Genomic DNA, 21,650 nt, shown 5'->3' with positions numbered 1-21,650 from the left:
AACAGATGTGACTTACCCAACTTCAACCCACAAATAGTTTCCCCAAGTTAATTCAGGTGAGAATCCATTCCAGAGGGTTTCATGTCACAAATTGGGCACGAGCTCTTTTCTCCCTGATTTTTAAACAGCAACAGATTCTGGGTAACTGTTGGTATCTTACGAATTACGAATGTGACGTGCTTTTTCCTTAATAGCTTGTGAAGTTTATTTCTCTCCAGGCAGCAGGAAGTGCCCCACTGGTGCTTAATTTCCTGCATTTACTGGAGGAACGGCGGCGGCCTAAGGGGAGGGAGCAAGGTTGTCACGTCCATGAAGAGGGTGGAGAAGCAATACAGCCTCCAGTCCTCGTGACTTCTTGGAAAAGTTGATCACAATAACCCCAGTCCAGCCAGACTCCACTCCTCTGGTCCACGCTCGCATCTGGTTTGATTCTTCCGATGTGCAAAGCCCATTTCCCATCAGAGCGGCCACGTACTGCAAGGCGTGGAGGGAGGGGACCGGCCGAGCAGGAGACCGAAACTCTCCCCTTTCACCGTAACTGCAGACTGTAATAATCAGCTCTGCAGTGCAGACTCTCCCCCGCTCCCCTATAAAAGGCCCCCCGCTGGCATGGGACCACCTCCCCATCCAAGGTGGAAATATAGCTACAAATTCTAAGGAAGTAGAGTCTCCTTTCTAAACCCCTAAAAAAAATCACACCCACTGACCGTGGGGTCATCAGTGGATGAATCCGGCAAAGAAATCACTGCTTCATTTGGCCGAAGCCGTCCCCCTCATGTGCGTGCAGCAGGGCCGGGGTGGATGCGATCTGCACGCCCTGCAAAGGCCCCCTGCTCGGGCCGGAGGGGAACACACCAGACCCCGTGTCCTGTTCAGCATCTGAGTGGATGCCAGCTCTCTGCGGGCTGAGTATTAAGCCTGCACCGGCTTGTATTTTTCCAGACTCGATGAGTACCAGCAGCTAAAGATAGCGCGGTAACATAACACTTCAGTCACAGGGCTGTGTGCGTGTGTGTGTGCGCACGTGTGTGTGTGTGCGGTGTGTGTGTGCGGGGGGTGTGTGTGTGCGTGTGTGTGTGTGGTGTGTGTGTGTGCGTGTGTGTGTGTGCATGTGTGTGTGCGGTGTGTGTGTGTGTATGTGTGTGTATTTGAAGGAAACTAAATTAAACATTGGAAACATAGTCACAGAACAGGAACAGGAGAAGCCAACCTTGGGTAAATGCATAGGCCCAAGGAAGAAAGAGTGCATCGTAATGCAAGAGCAGAGGCCGCAAAGGAGGACCTTCCACAGCCAGCACGACCAGTAAGTTGGCTTGTGGCCTGAACTAATGACACCTCGTCTCTGCCTCTGCTTCCCCCGTAACTGAAACACAAGAAAAAGGACGTTGCATGCGTTGCTCTCCGTGGGCAGGCCATGAGGATTCACCGGTGGGATGCTGGGAAAAGCCAACGCACGTCAGGTCCGCCCTGGCCCAGGCAGCCCCGAGCTGCCCTTATTTTGTTTTGTCGCTGTTGAGACAACTGCAGGCTAGAACGATTTAAGCTAAAAATAAAGACATTATTATAGCTGATCTCAACACAACAGGTACTTGGAAGTGGAAAATGTGAGGGAGGCTTAAGATGCTGGTGGTGGGCGTGGTGCTGGGCGTGTAATCCCTCTGCATCGCTTCTGCTTTGTAAAGAAACAACGCCCAATCCTGCAGCAGGGCTCACGTCCCCTGTTAAACGTCTGTGACAAAATGGCACACGAGCTCGGGAACAAGAAGATGCTTCCAACTGGAAATCAGTGTCACATCCCCAAAGTGAGTGGAGGTGCCCCTGGCCTTCAGTGTCCAAGGCTCCCTGCATGGGGCTGAGCCACAGAGACGCCACGTAGGTGAGGTCACTGGTCCTCACACGGGCTGGCATTTACCTGGGTCACTTTCACAGGAAGCACAGCACTGTCCCCCTCAGGACCCACCAGACCCATCTCTTCTTGTTTCAGCCACGTTGAGGGAAGCTCTCGGGACTGTTAACGTTATTCCAAAGGTCCTGATTGTAAAGACTAGTCATACACCATCTCCCAAAGCCAGTGTGCTCCATGTGGATGAAGATTCCCTCGGAAGAGAGCGGGGTGCGTGGCGACAACACACGTGCCTCGTTTGGAAGTAGATCTGTTGCTTAGAAGACACTGCTGCTCTTGGAGGGGATTTCAGAATAAATGAAGGTAGACTGTCTGATGCTTCTTGCCTCAGAATTCAAAGAAAGCTTATGTTCCAGAGAGCAAATGACTTATCAGCTGGATTCACCTGATTCAGACCAAATCCAGGTAATAGAGTCTGAGAAACTAAGTGGTCAAGGGCGCACCAGACTTAGGATTTTTTCTGGCGTCGTACTCACCTCTTTGAAAGGCAATTCTCCCTCTAAATGTATCCAACACGGTTGGGTTTTTTTTACATATATATACTTTCTTTTTCTTATTCTTTTCTGTTATGGTTTTTCTGTTATGGTTTATTCTTTTCTGTTATGGTTTCTTTTTCTTATTCTTTTCTGTTATGTTATGGTTTATAGTTCCCTGTGCTCTACAGTAGGACCTTGTTGTTTATTCATTCTATATATGATAGTTAACCTCTGCATCAACATGTTTTGAAATCTCCAGTATGATTTTGCTCTAGGGATCTGAGAAATTGCAGAAATAATGCACCCCGTGCCCCAGTGACTGAGATCGAAAGTTCTAAAGCTCAGGGTGGCAGAGAAATGTCTTCTGGGGTGTGCACTGCTGCAGGGAGTGGGCTTGCCTGCCCCCTGGGCCGCAGCTCTGGGTGTCCCCGGCCCCGCGAGCCTGGCAGAGGTACTCAGAGTTCTGTGTGGCGGCTTCCCCTCCCCCAGAGCCACCAGTCTCCTTAGGGGTCAAGGCATCAGAACTGCTGATTTTTCCAAAAATCTTCTCAAAGCAGCAGCAACCGCAGCAGTTTTCCTGCAAAGCAAACAAAATATGAGTCTTGTTCATTCAGCAGGGCTTTTAAAATTGTAATTAGTTGGTTGTGCCCCTTAGGAAAACCACAGATGACTTTTTATCATGTGTGTGTGTCTGTGAGGGAATAAAAAGAAACCCCTTGGAGGATCCCACTGCTTACCAGAGCTGGGTGGTTTTTTCCGTTGTTGTTGATTTAGTTTACGCAAAGCTATTTTAATACTATTTGCCGTGGCGAAGGACAAGACCTCTTTGTTTCACCTGAAGCACAGCTAGCGCCAAAGCTGCCGCCAGCTTGATTCGCTTCGAAGTCAGGCTGGGCTGCGCGTGGGAATCTTCCCATGTGCTTTACGACCACATGTGACCCAGGGCCGCATCTATCGATACATCATTCCTATAGATCTGAGGGCGTGTCCCCAGTGCACGTCTCACGGCCTGGCACAGAGCCACGGAAACGAGAAACGAAAACGCCACCTGGTTGATTTTTAGAGCGTTTCCTCAACCCATCCAAAAACCTCGAACCAACTGCAGGAGATTCCTAGGCCTCAATTTACATTGCGGATTAGGCCCTATCATAAGGCCCGGGAGCCTTCTTTTTCCGCAGGAATCATTTTCAGCCACCAGATTTTTAAAATCAATATTATCTCAAAATTGGTTTTCCTCATATCGTATGTTGCCAAAAGCCGTACCTTAGCCTGGCGGGAAAGGTTGTGAAGAATGATCCACTTTTCTAACACGACACTCTTCTCAAAGGAGTCTGCTCGCAGAGTGAATATCTGAAGCTTACATTTTCATTTGAAAAAGAAAAACCAGTGGGAAAGTAAACCAGGAAGCACCCACATCGCAGGGACACGCAGTGGTAACGGGTGGGTTTGTGCGGCCCCTGGAGGGATGGGGGGACCTGGGAAAGGAAGGCAGTCAGCCCGAGCGGCTGGCGCGAGGCGGACCCGGCCAAGTCTCGCGAGGTCTCCCCGAGCATCTCCCACAAGGATGCCGTCTCTCTGTGCCAGGGGGACCAGATCAACGCTTCTGTCTTTGTCCTCCGCATGCCTGTGGCACTGCCCGGCTGCTGCCACCCTCCATCGCCCTGGGCTTAAGAGCCAACCTCCTTGGAAGGACTCAGCCATCTCCCACCGCCTTTTCCCCTCATCCTTCCCCCCCAGACCCTGGCAACAGGCCTGCCTCTCTGTCCCCCACTGAATTCCTTCCCTCCAGGCCTCCAGAGTCACCCCAGTGCTTATGGTGGGAAGCTGGTTTGTGGTCAACCCTTGGGGTTTGTGGTCGCTGGGGACAAAGCTGCCTCTGGGAGGGACGGGGGTGGGGGAGAGAGGAGGACCGACCAGGCCCAGCTGTGTGCGGACACCAGGGCTCCCGGCTCACAGCGAGGCCGGGCTGTAGCTCATCCCAGGCCCCGGGGCGCGGGGCGCCCTTGTCCACACTGTCACCAGACACAAAACAAGACTTCCTCCTGTGCCCAAACCCTGAGGCCTTGCTATTCTGGACAGACAAGAATGGTCTCTGTACGTAGAAAGCAAAAGCATCCCTGCTGCCTGCTCATCAGTGTCTAAGTAAGCGACAGAATCCTCAGTAAGTGGCCCTCACACCGAAGGCTGAGCGCTTGCCTCATGCTGGCTCGCGACTCTTACGGTGATTTACGGAACGATTTCTGCTCTACCCGATCTTATTCTACAACCGATCCGAGGCAGCTTACAAGAATACATACAGTCAGACAGACAAAAAAAGCCTCAGGACCAGAGTAAATATGAATCAGAATCAGAGATTAAGGTGAGTGGGCAGCGAGAATGCAGCCTCACAGGCGCGAGTCCAGCAGAGATGCTGACGCCAAGCTGCACAGCCGGCCGTGGACCTGCTGCCCGAGACGAGGGAGCTGGCTGGGGGTGAATGTCTCCCGCACCGGATGCAAACGCTGGGATTTCTAAACGTCCTCTGTAATAAGTACACTTCCCTAGGCCTCTCCTTTAGGCCATAAATCAGGCCATTTATTGATATGACAGAAGATATTAACATGTAAAACTCTCTCTCTGAATAATTCTGACAAAATTCTAAGCAGGGCGGAGGCTTTGCAGGAAGAGGTGGGGCCTTGGGGTCCCAGAGTGGGTCCAGACCCGGAGGCAGCTCAGGGGGAAAAGAAGCGTGAGCTTTGGGGTAGGATCTCGCTCTACCGCTGACTAGGGGCGTGGTCTTGGGGGGTTAATCCTAGGTTTTCCCATCTCTACAAAGAAGGTATTATTTCCCCTGATCTCACACGGTTGTTGCAAAGACTCCCAAGGGCCGTTTCTGTGCAGGTGTTACTTCCTGAGCACCTACTGTGTGCCAGGCCCTGGGCTCCGGGCTTTTCTTGGATGATCTCATTGGAGCCACTCAACAAGCATAGGAAGTGAGACTATTTCTGGACCACAAATCTGGAACCGGAGGTTTCTGCACTAGAAAATGGCAGACGGGGTGCAAACACAGCAGCCCGGTTTCAGGGTCTCCCCAGAGGAAACGCTGCCCCACTTCCCACACAGTCAGAAGGCCCTCCCCTCCCCTCCCCTCCCCTCCCTAGGCTCAAACGCCTCTTCAGAAAAAGGCCCGAGACCAACCTTTCAAGAGGGCGCCTCCGGGGACTATTTGGCCACCAGGTCCTGGGCGTCAGAGCAGCAATTCTTCCTCTTCTAGGGAAACCAAGAAGTGAGTTTCGAGAAGGATTAGAACCTTTCATCAGCTCCTGACTTGAGATCTGACAACACCTGAAGAGGCAGTGACTTGTCACCGGGTATGTCCTGCCCTTGCAGAGACGCCCCTGGAGGCTGAACGGCTGACGGCCTCTTACAGATGCACCAACCGGCCCCAGAGTCCAGCTCGAGGGCGTCCCCACTCTCCCCTAAAGCTCCGTCATCACCACCCTTCCTCTCAGAGTCACAGACAAAGAGCTTTGTACCTCATGACGCTTGACTTTTACACGTGTGTGTTTTGTCAAAACTCATGTCAACAAATGCTCACTTCGACAAAGCACAGAAGTCAAGACAGACTGACCAAAGGATGAGTCAGACACGGACAGTCAGACACGGACACTGCTTTTCCCGGATGTTCTCAAATCCAGCTGGCAAGATTTAAGTGCCAGGGCAGAGTCTCGAGAGGACGGAGAGAGCGTCCCCAGCTTGGGGCTTGAGAAGGCCGTCCTGGAGGAGGTGGCAGTGAAAGTGGGCCTCAGACACTGGCTGGGATTCGGGCTGATCCGGACGGAGCCGTGGGGATGGGGCTGGGAGCCCGACCTCGGGATTCACTGGGGCCGAACTGCTGGGTGTGTGTGTTCATGGTGCACGAGGGGAAAGACCGGAAGAGTTCCTGATCAGGGAATCGTATAATCAGAGCTGTAATTAATGAAATGATGATTTGGTGAATTAGAGAAGAGAGTGGGCGGAGGTTGAATATCAGCTCCAACGTTATCTTACTAGCTCACTGAATGGGAAGAAGGACGAGAGCTGAGGCAGGTGCACGGGGGCGCGGAAGGGAAAGGTGGAAGGCCATTAGCTCTGGGAGGAAAGAATCACGTCGCCTTTGTTCAGTTTTCCTTCCTCTGGCCACAAAGCATGGAATACAGGAGGTGCTGGCTAAGTTCCCACAGATCTGCAGTGAGGCTCTGCTCCGTCCCAGGTGAGAGCTGTTTCTGATGGAAGATGGGTTACGTGTGGATGGTGACACAGAGCAAAGGTGCGAACCTCAGTCTTGTAAGCGTAACAGAGAAGGCAGAGAACTCCAGGGCCTCAGCGTCTAAGAAGGAAAATCCTTCCTAAATTCACTGACCACAGTCACGCGCAGCAGTTCCGAAACAGGAAGTGCTTTTAAGCACGAAATACTTAAAAGGGATAAAAGTTTATTAAGAAAATTTTAAAAATAGAATTTAGATTTAAATAGTTTGGGTAAGCGTTAACTTTTCAACATAGAGTTGAATTCTGATTCTATAGAACATAGAACCAAGATGATTCCAGAAATGAGTCTTCTGGGAAAAATGAGTCTCAATATTTCACTGAAGAATAAACTATATTGAGCTTGGGTGTTGGCCTTCAGGAACAGCAACGACGTCCTACAAGGATGGTTCCGGCATCGTCACAGCAGGATGGCAGAGTGGGGACCCTCGTCCGACTCCCGAGCCTGCTGCCTGCGTGGGATGCTGGATGAGCCCCTAACCCTGTCCTCGGCGGCCTCATCCACATAACGGGGATGATAACAGCGCCCGTTTCGGAGGCTTGGCCTGGGGACCAAATGAGCTAATTTTCATAAAGCAGTTAGAACGGTGCCTGGCACGGCGCTGTGTAATTATAACGTTCATGGAAACTAACTGGACTTATACAATGGAATTTTTCAAAAGTCCTCACTGTTCTTGAAATGTCTGTTCACCTGAGGCACCGGCAGTTGGACAGAGTAACAGAAAGGGGATTTTTGTTGTTGTTGTCATTATATGGTTTAAAAAATATTTTTAAACACTTTTAAACTGTATAATGTCATTAATTATCTGCTGTGGTTTCCATATTGTCGACCACGTCAAAGTGTATTTGGACACCAATAAGCTTGGATAAAAATACATCAGTGGAAAATTGGCCCAGAATAGGTTGGTAACCCTAATAAGCAGGTTACGCAGTCTGGGTGAGGCACCTGCTAGGGAATAAGCCTATTTTTACTTGACATCAGTACCAATTATCAAGGAAAGGTATATTCAGACACAAAGAAAACTTACTACCCATGCTGCATTTAGAAGTGAAGTTAATTTCAATAAAAACTGGATGTGGAAAAAGTGAGTACTGGGAGCACAGTCATCCCAGGGTTCTGGTCAGTGGAAAAGCTCCATTCCGAAGCCCCAGGGGGTGCAGGAGCAAAGGTGGAGGAAAGGAGAGTGTATCAGGCACATCCGGCACCAGGACACGACAGCAGCCGTCTCAGCTGCTACTCATGCCAGGCCCGCGTCCCCAGAGAGGCCTGACGGCCTGTGTTCTTGCCCCGTTGACCACCCTGAGTATTCAGCAAAGTTACTTAAACGTTACACATCTGCTTCTGTGTTATTGGTGTATTCCACAGAATCTGGATGGAGATGGTCTGAAGGGGGCTGTGACAGTAATTCAGGTGACAGGCGTCCCGGGCAAGATAACCACTCAGACGGAGAGGATTGTACAGATTCCAGAAATAATTGGGGGAAATCACGTATAGAAACTTGGAAATAAACTACAGATGAGATGAGGGGATTGAGGGAGAGGAAGGAAGCAAAGAGATGCTCTGGGGTCCAGTTGAGGCCATTCGGGGGAGGTGCCGCTCTGGGAGGATGGTTGAGAATGAGGTGAGGGCGGGGCGGGGCGGGGTGAGTTCCGTTTAGAGCTGAGAACATCTGCGTGGAAATGCCCAGCGCACAGGTGGCTGTTCGGATCTGAAGCTTAGGAAAGGAATCTGTGCTGAAGAGGCAGACGAGGAAGTTGGGGTGTAAACAGTAATTAAGGCAAAGAGAGCCAATGGGGACTCCATTCAGGAACTGCCCGCAGGGCAGCGCTCAGTTACTCTGGACGTGCACCCCAGGCCCCTTCATTTAGTCTTTGGCAAGAGTCACCTTCACACGCACTTGTATTCATCTCTTGACCAAGCTGAATATCGCAGGGTTTTGCCACCCAAAGCAGACTAAACCAGGTAAGCACAGAAGCTGGAATTCTGAGTTGTGTTTGAAGGAGAATATTTACCTTGAATGTACATTAACACGTGTTCTCCAAAGCTTTACGTGTTTATAGACCCTAGGCTATATGCGGGCGTGGGCACAGTTACAGTGATACAATTCACTGTGCAATGGATACAGTAATTAAATAATAAATGTAACAAATAGTTCTGCTGAAAATAATGCTCTACTAAGCAATGTAATTAGCAGTCATTAAAAACATAAATTGCTCAATAAACACATTTTAAGCAATTTAACACTTTAGCACAAGATTTGAAGCCCAAGAGAAATTAATTAGAGAGAACTTCACTCAAGGCTAAGGTGCCTCTAGCATCTGCTCGTCAGCAGACTGAAGCCGACTAGAAAAGAGGGAAAGCCAGGAGCCACGGTTACCTGCGCGCTGAGCCTGGAGCGGAGCGTGTGATCCGACAGCCAAGGGTGCTTGAGGGCTTCACTCGCGCTTATCCTCCAACTAAAGGGAAACGCAGGGGGTTATTGTATCCCCTGCATTTGGATCCTCCCCTTCCACCCAAGGCTCTGAACGAGATAGAAATGTATCTCTCTCTCACATGATAGTCTAGGGCTGGCCTGGTTCCAGGCTCCAAACACGGCAAAAGAGACCTCGGCTCTGACCACTGCCTTTGGGAGACCAGATGGCCGAATGTCCAGGACAAAGCAAGGCAGATAATTCAGAATTCTTGTTCATAACTGAACATTTATCTTCAGATAGAAGTAACCATTCTTGATGGAATGTCTGAGCTTCATAAATTGAACTTCTATCAGTCAGTTGAAGAATCAACATATATTTATTAATATAAGACAAAATTCTACTATGATTCTTGATGATTGCAAAAGCAATGTATGTGTCAAAACTTTTGAATAATATGTATTGCTAGTGTTTGAATTAAGTTTTGAGAGTCAAATAAATGGAGAAGTAGATGGAACGTCAATGTAAGTACTGAGAGAGAGTATATTAGGAAGTCTTGAGCCAACAAAGGTTTATACAATTAAAAAATACATGAGGAAGAATCATAAAGATTATATACCATAATTTTAAGCTTTGTAAACCTGTCTTGTGTACTAATGTTTATCACATTAAACAAAATAACCTTTCAAACTTAAACATTATGAGTGAGTGCAATAACCTGAAGTCTGCTTCCGAAACAGTACCAAGAAAGCAGTTCCAAGCGCCGTGAAGTTCAGTCTATAGAATTGCTTCAATAAAATTGCTTCATTAGACACCAAATATTTAAGTATAAGAAGAGGATGTAATGGAAAAGAATCTGAAAAAGGATATATATGTATAACTGAATCACTTTGCTGTATACTCGGAACTAACACAGCATTATAAATTAACTACACTTCAATTAAAAAGAAGAAGAGGAGAGAAGCCTTTACTTTAGTCAATGAAGGATAACTTGGTGACAACATCACCAGTAGGACCCTAAATGAATAGATATAATTAAAAAAACAACTCTGGACCTCCATCAACTTCAGTTGGAAGGGTTAGTCTGTTGACTACCATAAATTTTCCATGTTGGACCTCAGAAGCATTCCAACAGCTGACAGTGCTAAAAAATGATCCCTGCACTCCAGTGTCAAACTTTCAAGAGCCGACTATTGAAAAGTTAACTATAACATTGTACTAATAATTAAATATTTAATACAATTTCAAGTTTACTTCTGTAGCCCAGAAATTTATTCTATGATAGCAATGGCCGCCATTGGCCTTGGTTTCATTCCTGCACCGGCTTGAATGCTCAGCCAGTTGTTTTTCTGCCCACACATGCGATTGTTGCTCTTTAGGTAAAGAACGAAGCCCTCAGACTGAGGGTGGGCAGAGCAGGGGTGCTGGAGCCCCTGAGCCAGCTGGGCGGCTGCTTCCCTGCTCTGAGCCTCAGCTCCCTCATCTGTAAAGTAACTGTGACAGCATCCACATGCCACCGGATCAGCTGGAGGATTAACCAGCTGACACAGAAGAGCACGTGAGTAACATAGGTTCTCAGTAAGTGTGGATTTCTCAGCCTCCAAAGATTTGACGGAGATGACATTTTGCATCTGTTCTCTGCTGGCATTCAGCAATGTACAGACGGCGATGCCGGTTACATCATCAGCGATGCTGGTACAATATACAGACAGTGATGCTGTCTTTCCTTATCTTTCTTGGCTCTAAAGAGCTCTCCGATTGACACTCCAGCCGGGCTTAGCCCTCCTCACCTTTCAGGCTCAGTTCTGGCCCGTGTCAATATACTCCATCTTTAATAAATGTTAACCACATTTCATTGCCTCTTTTAAAATATACCCGTGTCTTCTATTAGCTCATGACTTAATTAAAGGCAGGGACTGGGCTTTATGCATCTGTTCTCAAAGCCCCAGACATATTTCCTGGCAGCTTGGAGATAGTCAGTGAAGTGCTGCATGAAGGAGTATGTCAGGCTCTGCACCAGACCCGTTACCCCTGCCGTTCCCTGACCCCCATCACCCCCATGGTTCTAAAATGCAAGCCCCTATATTTCAGTATCACTACTCTTCGTCCACTGAAGTTTGAATTATGTGATTTTAGCAGGGCAGAAAAGTAAAAGTCCATGTAATACATAACAGTTAAGTGCACGGCCTCGTGTTGATCGTCGGTTCTGCCACTTAGCTAGCCGTACGATCTTGGAGTCTCACGCATAGAATATTATTGATAATTTCCACCCATGGGGCTGTGTGGAGTTAAAGAGATAATGTCTGTAAAGCAGTTGGCACAGTCTGGTCCATAGCAGACTCTCAAATGAAATGATCGTCAAGTGTTCACCTGCATGGAGCCACATATGCCTCGTAGATGTGAAGGGGATCATGGGAATAACTTGTCCCGAACCCTTCATTTGGAGGGTGAGTGCACAGAGGCCCAGCAAGAGACCCTAACTGCCTTGTTGGAAAAGGCAGAAGGGTGGGTTTTTGCAGCCCCATTCAAGCCTCGTGACCACGGCAGTCCCAGATCTCAGGAAACGGGGTCAAGGGCATCAAATTCATTCTAACTACGACTCTGCAGGTGCAACACAGGTGTCACCGAGGGGGTGGTAGTTCTCTGACATGAGTTCTCACAACCCTGGTGGAGCATGCCTCTCTGTTACCCCTACTTCTTCCTGAGCACAGAGTGGATGTGATCACCTCTTCTCCTTGATCAGAAGCTTGGAGATGAACCCCCGGGCCTCCTCCGAGATGTTCTGAAATTCTTCATCCTCCAGATCCCACCTGCAGGCCAGGATGTTGTTCAGGGTCTCGGCGTCGTTATCTCCCAGGAAGGGGGACAAACCGCTGAGTCTGTAAGACACGGAGTCCGGGTTGAGTAGTCTTTAAACACCTTCAAACCCTGTACAGATAAGTTGCCTTCTTGTTTCTGTCCTTTAAAACTGAAAGGAGGCAAATCACCAAGAATTAAGCATAATTTTATAATATGTCTTTGCAATCGAGAAAACGCTATGTCTCCCACCCAACTCCTAACTTAAACAAGGTCACAATGAAGGCGGCAGCTACCCTCAGGTATGAATCTCAGAGAAGAGTAAAACTGCCTTTTTAAAGCACTTTACAGCTAGCAAAGTGCTGTCACATCCGCAGACGGCAACCGCCAGGAACGTCACTTCTGAAGAGTAAAGCTACTGAGTCATTTCAGGGATCAGGACACAAGTTTGGGGGCGGTTGTGTTCTTCTAGTTTCTTTGGGGGCACTAAGTGTTGTCCTAGGGTTAGGGTGATTAATGAAGAAGACATCCTTTTACTTTTTCAGGGGATGTACAGGGAAAGAGTTTATTCCTCTCACCCACGGGAGTCAACAGAACCTAGGGAGTATCTGACTATGGAACAGAGTTATTTATTTTCGAAAGACATAAATTAGGGTTTTTATTCAAAATAGCAAATAGAATATGCGGGGCGATTGAGAACAAGCGTCAGAGGGGCTGGGGGTCCACTTACAGCATGTAAGTGATGACTCCCACGCTCCACATGTCCGTGGAAAAGGAAACAAAATCATAGTTCACAACTTCAGGGGCGAGGAATTCTGGCGTTCCGAAGTTCACCTTCAGCTTCTCTCTGGGTCTGTATCTGAAATTTAGGAGACAGTGCAGAGGAATGGAGAAGGTCAGTCAAAAGTCAAAAAGCACGGAAGTGGAGAGGAGGCGGTCAACGAGCAAAAGAACTGCAGCCACACAGCAAATTTAAAATAAAGAGACGATAAAGGAAATCCCATACTGAAGAGACAGTGTCCACAACTTGTAAAGAAGCTTCCCACTAGAAAGCCTTAATAATCTGAAATAATTGTGAGAAAAGCCACTTGGAATAATTTCGAGCACAAATTATGGAACACGACAAAAGGAGCAGTGATACAGACTGTGACATGTTGATGGCTTGAACGAGCCTGTTTTAATGAATAAAGAAGATGCGGTAATTTACGACCATTTAATATTTTCACTAATGCGCTTAGGTCCATGCAGAGTCTCTGCTCCCTTAAGAGGCTGGTCTGAGCCAGAACCCTTTGCAATCTTGGTCACACTATTAATTTTTTTAAGTAAATATTCTCTTTACACATGGAACAAATATAAAAGACTAAGACAAACTCTTACAAATCCTGAATTAATGTCTTCAAGTTTAATAACTGCACTGTATTAGGTTTTAATATTCCATATTTTTCTTGCGTGCACTGTGCAAACTCCTAAACGTTCAAATTCTGAAGCCAGCAAGGTAAAGCTGAAACGTAACTTTGGTTAATTCTAAATGGGGATATGAAACCAAGGGGTACGTCAGATTTTTCTTTGCAAAGAACGAGCACCACCGTGCTCCCTAACTCAGTTCATACACCTATGTCCAAACTGACATACCTTCTGGCCAATCCAAAGTCAATAATTTTTATTTGTTTAGTATCCCGATTCACACACAGGATGTTCTCAGGCTGCCAGGAGAAAGAGACACATTAGCAATGAAAACAACCATCCTTCACTCAAATTGTCCCTGAACCACAACTAAAAATACAACGATGCTCGGGAAAACAGATCGGGCCTTTCCCTCTGGGGCTGGCTTGTCTGCGTGGGTATTTTCTCCTTTAATTATGTGGTGGACAAGGCTGTAGGTCCCCTGCCTCGCTCGCCTGGCCCTGCCCGTCCCTCCCCCAGCTCTGCCGCCGCCGATCACGCCTGAGTTCAGGCCGAGGCCTCCTGCTCAGGCCTTTCCAAACGGACTGGTGGGGGCCGTCTCAGCCTTGACATCTGCCCCCTAAAATTATGAAGTATGAATTTCCCCTTCTTGGAGGAATATTTTTCCTGAGGATTTATGAGTTCCAGGAGAAATGGCCTGATTCATTCCACCAGCCACACTGAACATGCACTGTAACGAGAACGGCTCTAACCTCCGGACGTTCCCTTCGCGCTCAGTCTGTGGGAAAGTCATATGTGAAAGGAGGGGCTCCCTCACCCCCGTTCACTCTCCATTCTCAGCAATTCCAGAGTTGTGCTGAGTTTGGTCTCAGTGTCTAAAACCCTTGACTAAGTGTTCCCTTGGAGTCTGAGTCTGGAAAGACTTTGCCCCGCCAACCGGACAGTCTCAGGGTGACGAGGAGAAAGGTAGGTAGCACTACAGCTCAGTGTTTACAGAATGTCTTATAAGTGTACCTACCTTTGTTAAGATAGAAAAACCGAGGTCTGGGAAAAATAAGGGATTCGTTTTAAAGTCCAGGTCATCCATAAAAGAGAAATAAAAATTTCAAAGAATTGCCTGAAACTTTCAAGCTCTAATTAACCCCAACTCTTCCCTAAGTGCTGGCGGGAAGGGGGAGGTTGGCCAAGTTGCCAAATCCCCAGGATTCATGTCCCATCCTTTAGGTGGGATCATGGCTGCCCCTCCCCTGCCCGTCTAGGTAGAGAAGAGGTTAGAATGAGATCAGAAACTCAGAAACACTTCATGAAATGACCTAGTGTCACCTTGCCAATAATCAATAGTCCATTTGGTCGGGCATAATGTCTTTGGAAGCCTTTTTTCTAAAATATCTCTAAAACAGAAGTCTATAAGAAAAGGCGACTTATGGAAAAGTGGGTGCTATACAAGAAGACTTGGCCTCATGCTTAAATAACTGATCGATCATGTATAAAGCTGTCCGATTGCCAAGGAGCACCGTGACGTAAAATATTTGCAGAATGTAAAGAAACAGCTCTGAGGGCACTTTCAAAAGTTACATTTTTTTTCTAATTATGAAATTAAAGCATATTCATTGAATAAGTTTTGCAAAACACAAAAAATATATAAAAGGAGATCATTCTTAAGTCACCTATAATCTCCCCTACATAGTGACAAGCATTCAATATTTTGGGCCCCTTTCCTTCCAAGGAGCTTTCTGGAAGGGATGCCTGACCCTTAATGACTCATCCAGCTGTCGCTTTTATTATGATCTTTACATACAAGCCACAGCTAAAATTGCCCGTTGCAAGTCCTCAATCAACAATATGAAGCCACATATGGAGTTGTTTGACTTATGACAGGTCAGGTCCTCATTTCAGTTGCCAGTCAAAGCCCTTTAGGGATATGTGTAAGAATATCTACCCTCAATGAAAATGCTCCGTGAAAACATGCATTATCAAACCAGCTCATAGCCACGGGCTTTGCTAATGATTTTTAACCTCTGGCTGTGTCATTTTATATATCACTTCCTTCTGGCCTGTGAATGGGAGAGGCAAAAGACATAAATCAAGAGAGTAAGGGAAGCCAAGTTAGAGGAGCAGCGGCCCATGGAAACCTATTTAAGGAAGTTACATTTATTTAGCTCTGCAATCCCTGATGACTTGCAGTAGATGGTATGTTATACAGAATATATATTTTATCTCCCTGTCATGCTGTGCAAACAGGGAAATGAGAAAATGACTGAGCCACACAAGAAGATGCACTTTACGAAATTAGAGCTGGTCGGAGTTATTGGTCCTTCCCTGGTTGTAACTATGCACCGTCCAATTCTAGGGACTTCATAATGGGCGATAGAGCGAAAGGAAAGGCTCATTAAATAAGAGGAGAAAGAAGGCTTGGCTCCCTGCTGTTGGCACAGGCTTTCCACTGCTCCCAGGGTGCTGCCCAGCCCCACCCACCCCCTTCTGCCCCTCGCCCTCTTAGCACCTCCCCCTGGCTGCCCTGTATCCCATTCTGCCATAGGTTTCTCCTCTGTGCTCTAGTATGCCTGTAGAAAAACAATCCCTAAAGTCCTCACTTTCCTAAAAGGTTTTAGGACAGTGCTGGGGATTCTTGGAGAGCTGGAAAGTTTGGCTACAACCAGGAAATTCTGAGTTAGCTAAAATTCTCCCACCTACTCATCCTAATAATGAGAGGATGCAACACGGATGCTGTGATGGTGGTGGTGATGGTGATGATGGTGGTGATGGTGGTGGTGGTGGTGGTGGTGGTGGTGGTGATGGTGGTGATGGTGGTGATGGTGGTGTTGGTGGTGATGATGGTGATGGTGGTGGTGATGGTCATGATGATGGTGATGGTAGTGATGGTGGTAGTGATGATGGTGGTGGTGGTGATGGTCGTGATGGTGGTGGTAGTGGTATTGGTGGTAATGATGGTGATGGTGGTGGTGATGGTGGTGATGTTGGTGATGGTGGTGGTAGTGGTGGTGTTGGTGTTGGTGATGGTGATGGTGGTGATGGTGGTGGTGATGGTCATGATGATGGTGATGGTGGCAATGGTGGTGGTGATGATGGTGATGGTTGTGGCGATGATGAGGGTGGTGGTGGTGGAAACCATCTCCCATGTGAATTCCTTTAACAAAGGCAAGTTACAAGAATCTGAGTAGCCGTTCCCTACAGATGGAGACATGCACATATTAGGAGGTGAGAGACGTTGAGAATGGGGAGATGAGGCAAGAATCCAGAGTTTCAAATTCCTGAATATGTACCTAGTGACAGGATCAATCTCCCTAGCTGGTGTACAGTACCCAACAGGGCCCCCTGATCCAAGTCCACTCACTGAGGGGAGGGTTTGGGAAGGGTTTACATTTCAGATGATGCAAAACACACCCTACCTTCAGGTCTAAGTGGAGGATGTACATCTGATGCATGTGCCTTACCCCCTCACATATCTGCCTGATGAACAGGATGGTATCAAGCTCAGTCAGATTGTAGTTGTCATCAACGATGCGGTCGAAGAGCTCCCCTCCATCCACACTGCAGGGAAAGAGGGGGGCGTCCTGAGTCACGACCTCTTGATGAGCATGTGTTTCTCGTGTCTGAGCCTCTCTGACTCTTCCAACAGGTGTGTGGGCAGCTATGTCTCTACCTTCTCAGTGAGATGCCTCTTACGTTGAAGGCCCTTATTTGAGCCACCACCACTTTCACAGATGGAAAGTCTCAAAGCCCTCTCATCCAGTGGCTACAGCTCTGGGATGGGCCCATCTCTGCTGTTTCCTAACATATACGGAGGATGAAGAGGATGCTAAGAAGGCAGGGAGAGGGATTCCAAATACCACGGGAAGGTTAGACTAATTTCACCTATAAAATGCTTCTAAGTGGCTGATGCTGGATATTTTATTATCCAAAATCCCCATCGCACAGTGATAAACAAAACCCCAAACGGGGGCTGGGGTGGGGAAATGATGTGAATCACAAACACCAATTCAGTGTCAGAATGACTCACTTTCTAACTAAACACTTACTACGTTTTTATAAAAGTAATTTGAAACAGAAGCTTCTTAGGTTTACTTGTAAGAGTTTGACATGAACTTTGTATTAGCAATTAGGTCAAAGGTGAGATGCAGTTCAAGAATCACTTTCCTCCAGGTTACCCAGAACAAGAGTTAAGCCGGGGTTTTGACAGCACAGCTTGGAAATAAAGCTAAACCTCTGTTGTCGTCCTGCTACTTATCAACAAAATCTCACATGGAGGCGTCAGTTCCCGAGTAATTTCCTTCCCGAAGTGGATGAGATTCTGACACATGCAAGTCAGAATCAGGGCGCCCCAGCATGGTCCAGCAGCTCCGAGGCAGGACAGAGCCGCAGCCGCATATAAAGGGGCCCTGGCTGTGTGGGTAGGTTTGGGGCAGCGGCGGGGGACATACTACTCCATGACCAGGACCATGTCGTTCTTAGACTCGAAGGCGTCGTAGAGCTGAATGAGGTTCACGTGGTCCAGCTGGTTCATGACGTTGATCTCGTTCTTCACTTCATCCTGGGAGAGGGAAGGGCTGGTTTAGCGCCGTGAGGACAACGGCCAGGTGGGGTCCACACCGCACAGCCCTCACCTTGTCCTTCATGCCTCTGGTCTTGATGATCTTGGCCGCCAGCTTCAGACCTGTGGCTTTCTCCTCACACTTGTGAACCTGGCCAAAGCGCCCCCTGCCAGAGAAGAGGACGAGGCCCAGCATGAGGGTCTGTTCCCACCAGGGCCCTGCTCCAGTCACTGCCCAGTGGACAATACAGCTGCCCGGCACCCCTCTTTTTGACTTTGAATGAGCAAGCCTGTTATGCACATGCTGTAGCCAATATCTCTTAGAACAGGGGCTTCCCTGGTGGCGCAGTGGTTGAGAGTCCGCCTGCCGATGCAGGGGACGCGGGTTCGTGCCCCGGTCCGGGAGGATCCCACATGCCGCGGAGCGGCTGGGCCCGTGCGCCACAACTACTGAAGCCCGCGCACCTAGAGCTCATGCTCTGCAACAAGTGAAGCCACCGCAGTGAGGAGCCCCGCTCACTGCAACTAGAGAAAGCCTGCGCACAGCAACGAAGACCCAACGCAGAGAAAAATTAATTAATTAATTAATTTTTAAAAATATCTCCTAGAACACGTCAAGTTCTGATACAGGCCACTGGCATCAGAATTCCCTGGGGGGCGATGTCCCAGCCCTACCCCAGCCCTACTGATACAGGAAGGCCGGGGGAGGCCCCAGAAGCTGCACTTTCATGACGCCCCTTGGGTGGTTCATATGAACCCTAAAATTTGAGAACTTCCGTCACAGAAACAATAGAATCTTTCTGAATACATAGGAATGTAACAAGCTAGGCTTCGTAAGCATACGAGTGGTACAGGCTGTAGGTCAGGCATACCAGATTACTTTTGGAAACTGCATATAAATAAGTAAGAAGTAATAACAAAATTGCATATAGACACATTTAATCAAAATACGTATTCCATAACCACCTGTGAGATTTTTTGACAGTTTAGCTTGGATATAAATTTAAATATCCTTCTTTTTTTAATAAATTTATTTATTTTTATTTTATTTAATTTTGGATCTATTGGGTCCTTGTTGCTGCGTGCGGGCTTTCTCTAGTTGTGGCGAGCAGCCTCCTCACTGCGGTGGCTTCTCTCGTTGCGGAGCACGGGCTCTAGGTGCGTGGGCTTCAGTAGTTCTGGCTCGTGGGCTCTAGAGCGCAGGCTCAGTAGTTGTGGCACACGGGCTTCGTTGCTCCGCAGCATGTGGGTCTTCCCGGACCAGGGCTCGAACCCGTGTCCCCTGCATTGGCAGGTGGATTCTTAACCACTGCATCAGCAGGGAAGTCCTAAATATACTTCTTAAGACAGCTTCTTTCAAATATCCTCACACACCAAAAGGCACACTCAAGAACAATCTTCAGATCCGACTTGCTTGCCGTGATGCCTGATTAGTGAGATAACTGGAACCCACGTGCCTGCCTGTGTCGCGCTGGCCGCATGCAGGAGTGGAAGGAGAGCTCCCCAACGTCGAGGCCAGAAGCCCACAGCAGAGGAGAGGGCTGCTGCAACAGGGAAGGGGTGGGAGTGGAGGCGAGGGCACCGCATCGCCCCGACTCAGCCACGCTCCCTGAGCAGAAGCAGGTGGGTCCGTGAGCACAGGCGAGCACGACTTCAATCCCACCCACCGGCCCAGGCGTGGTCTCTTTCCTGGAGCTCATGAACCTACAGCCCCAGGCGCTTCCGATGTGGCTGTTCATTACGAAAAGGCTTGTTTCTTAATTAGCAACGGCCCCCAGAACGGCCTGGCCCAACAGTGGTGCCTCGTGGCTGTTTTGCTTTAGGGCCACCCCGTCTGTCTCTCTGGCCTGGTTTATTCTGCAAAGCTTTGAGTGATGAGGTGACCTCACAGGGTCCCTGCTGGTCCACCAGGCTGATAACGTCATGCTAACTGAACGGGGTGAGCGGGGACTCTAATCCCCCTACAGGCCACGGGGGAGATGAACCCCAGGAAAATTCAGGGGCCTGACACCGCATGCAGGGTCCAGGGATCCTTGCCATGGTGCAATAGCTCTGCCCAAAGTGCAGGATAATTTGCTGCATGTTGACTCTCCTACTACTGAGAAGGAGGGCCACCTGCTGATGACCTCTTTGTGTTCTGAGGCAAACATACACATCTGACTGTGTTCCTCTAACTTACTTACTGAGCCCAGAACAGGGGGTGATGGGCAGCTGGTCCTGCCTGCAGGATGACAAAGAAGAGTCAACGCTGCCCAAAGGGGCAGGAAGGAAACTCTAAGAGTCACTGACAAACCTCGATCAGAAGCACACGCAAACCCTGGTGGTTGTTTCAAAGCTGCTTCTGCAAATAACTTCTCTCCTTTAGAGAAACAGTCGCTGGCTTGCCACCCAAGCACCCCTTTCCCCCTCAGCCCATCCTCACAGGCCTGAGGGGCCTTCGCCACAATGGATCAGCTGGCCAGCGGAGGAGGAGGAAGTTCATGTGTGTCCGCGTGACAAAGGGCAAAAGGTAAATGGGATTGGAAGGGGGGGAGGGGCTTTGCAAAATCAACCTCACCCCCAGGACCATAGGCGGGAACGCGCTCTGTAGTAGCCATGTGTGTTTTCCCTGTGTTGGTAAGTAAATTTCTATATATTTGTATAAATGTTCTGCTTTCCTCTTCCTATTTTACATAGATATGCTGATGGGAGTCAACTGAATAATTTAAGCCTTAAGTTCCAAGATCTCGCAGGGGGATTATTGTGACTGAGGTAGAAGAAGAAGGAACTTCCCCCAGTGACCGACCCGCCCCCGATAGACTTGACTCTTCCTACTTCAGGGAGATGTGGATGTCCTGCCAATAAGTCCTTCTGGGAGGCAAGTAACCGACTGAAATACAGTAATAATAGTAATTCATACGGTAACAGCATAAACGGAAACCAACAATGACAAACACGTGCCATGAGAAATACAGTGTTCGCTCATTTCTACATTCTGTTCCTCGGTTTTCAAGCTTCTAAACCTTCTGAGGACTCACTCCAGACACGACAGCACAGGAAGTGAAGCAGATGTTAAATGTGGAGGGTAGTCACCACATCAACCTCTCCGGCATCAGTGATGATTTTCGGAAATGGTTAACATCTCTCATCTCTTAAAATGTTCGCTTATGATGTTTCCGGTTCTCTGGTTGAGATTGGCAAACACTTATGAAATTCTCAAGATCCATCTCTTTGTTCATAGCAGCACTATTTACAATAGCCAAGACATGGAAGCAACCTAAATGTCCATCAACAGATGGATGAGGAAGATGTGGTACATATAGACAATAGGATACTACTCAGCCATAAAAAAGAATGAAATAATGCCATTTGTGGCAACATGGGTGGACCTAGAGATTGTCGTACTAAGTGCAGTGAGTCAGACAAAGACAAATTATCATATGATATCATTTCTATGTGGAATCTAAAAAATTGATACAAACGAACTTATTTACAAAACAGAAACAGACCCACAGATAAAGAAAACAAACTTATGGTTACCAAAGGGGAAAGGCGGGGCAGGTGGCAGGATAAATTAGGAGTTTGGGATTAACATGTACACATTACTATATATAAAATAGATAAACAACAAGGACCCACTGTATAGCCCAGGGAACTCTACTCAATATTCTGTAATAACCTATAATGGAAAAGAATCTGAAAAAGAATAGATACATGTATATGTATAACTGAATCACTATACTGTACGCCTGAAACTAACACAACGTTATCAATTAACTATACTCCAATATAAAATAAAAATTTAAAAACATGAAGAAGCAGTACGAAAGCTAAAATAATAAAA

At 47.9% G+C, this 21,650-nt stretch overlaps 1 protein-coding gene across 3 annotated transcripts in view; it reads right to left on the bottom strand.

Annotated features, from left to right (window-relative positions):
- Positions 1-1,158: 1,158 nt before the first annotated feature.
- The window catches only part of MYLK4 (myosin light chain kinase family member 4), an 88,657-nt gene continuing 68,165 nt past the window's right edge, over positions 1,159-21,650 (bottom strand). For all 3 annotated transcript variants that reach the window (XM_060308293.1, XM_060308292.1, XM_060308294.1), the window contains 9 exons: positions 17,901-17,994; positions 17,718-17,827; positions 16,731-16,827; positions 13,504-13,574; positions 12,602-12,730; positions 11,802-11,954; positions 9,042-9,120; positions 5,557-5,628; positions 1,159-2,956 (listed from right to left, as the gene is read on the bottom strand). In XM_060308293.1, the coding sequence (XP_060164276.1) occupies positions 5,581-5,628; positions 9,042-9,120; positions 11,802-11,954; positions 12,602-12,730; positions 13,504-13,574; positions 16,731-16,827; positions 17,718-17,827; positions 17,901-17,994 (781 nt within the window). In that variant the 3' untranslated portion in view covers positions 1,159-2,956; positions 5,557-5,580. The remainder of the gene's footprint in view (positions 2,957-5,556; positions 5,629-9,041; positions 9,121-11,801; positions 11,955-12,601; positions 12,731-13,503; positions 13,575-16,730; positions 16,828-17,717; positions 17,828-17,900; positions 17,995-21,650) is intronic.

This window comes from Globicephala melas, chromosome 11 (genome assembly GCF_963455315.2).
Source record: "Globicephala melas chromosome 11, mGloMel1.2, whole genome shotgun sequence".
Lineage (NCBI taxonomy): Eukaryota > Metazoa > Chordata > Mammalia > Artiodactyla > Delphinidae > Globicephala > Globicephala melas.
Note: the sequence above shows the minus strand (reverse complement) of the source record. Positions and strands in the feature narration are given on the sequence as shown.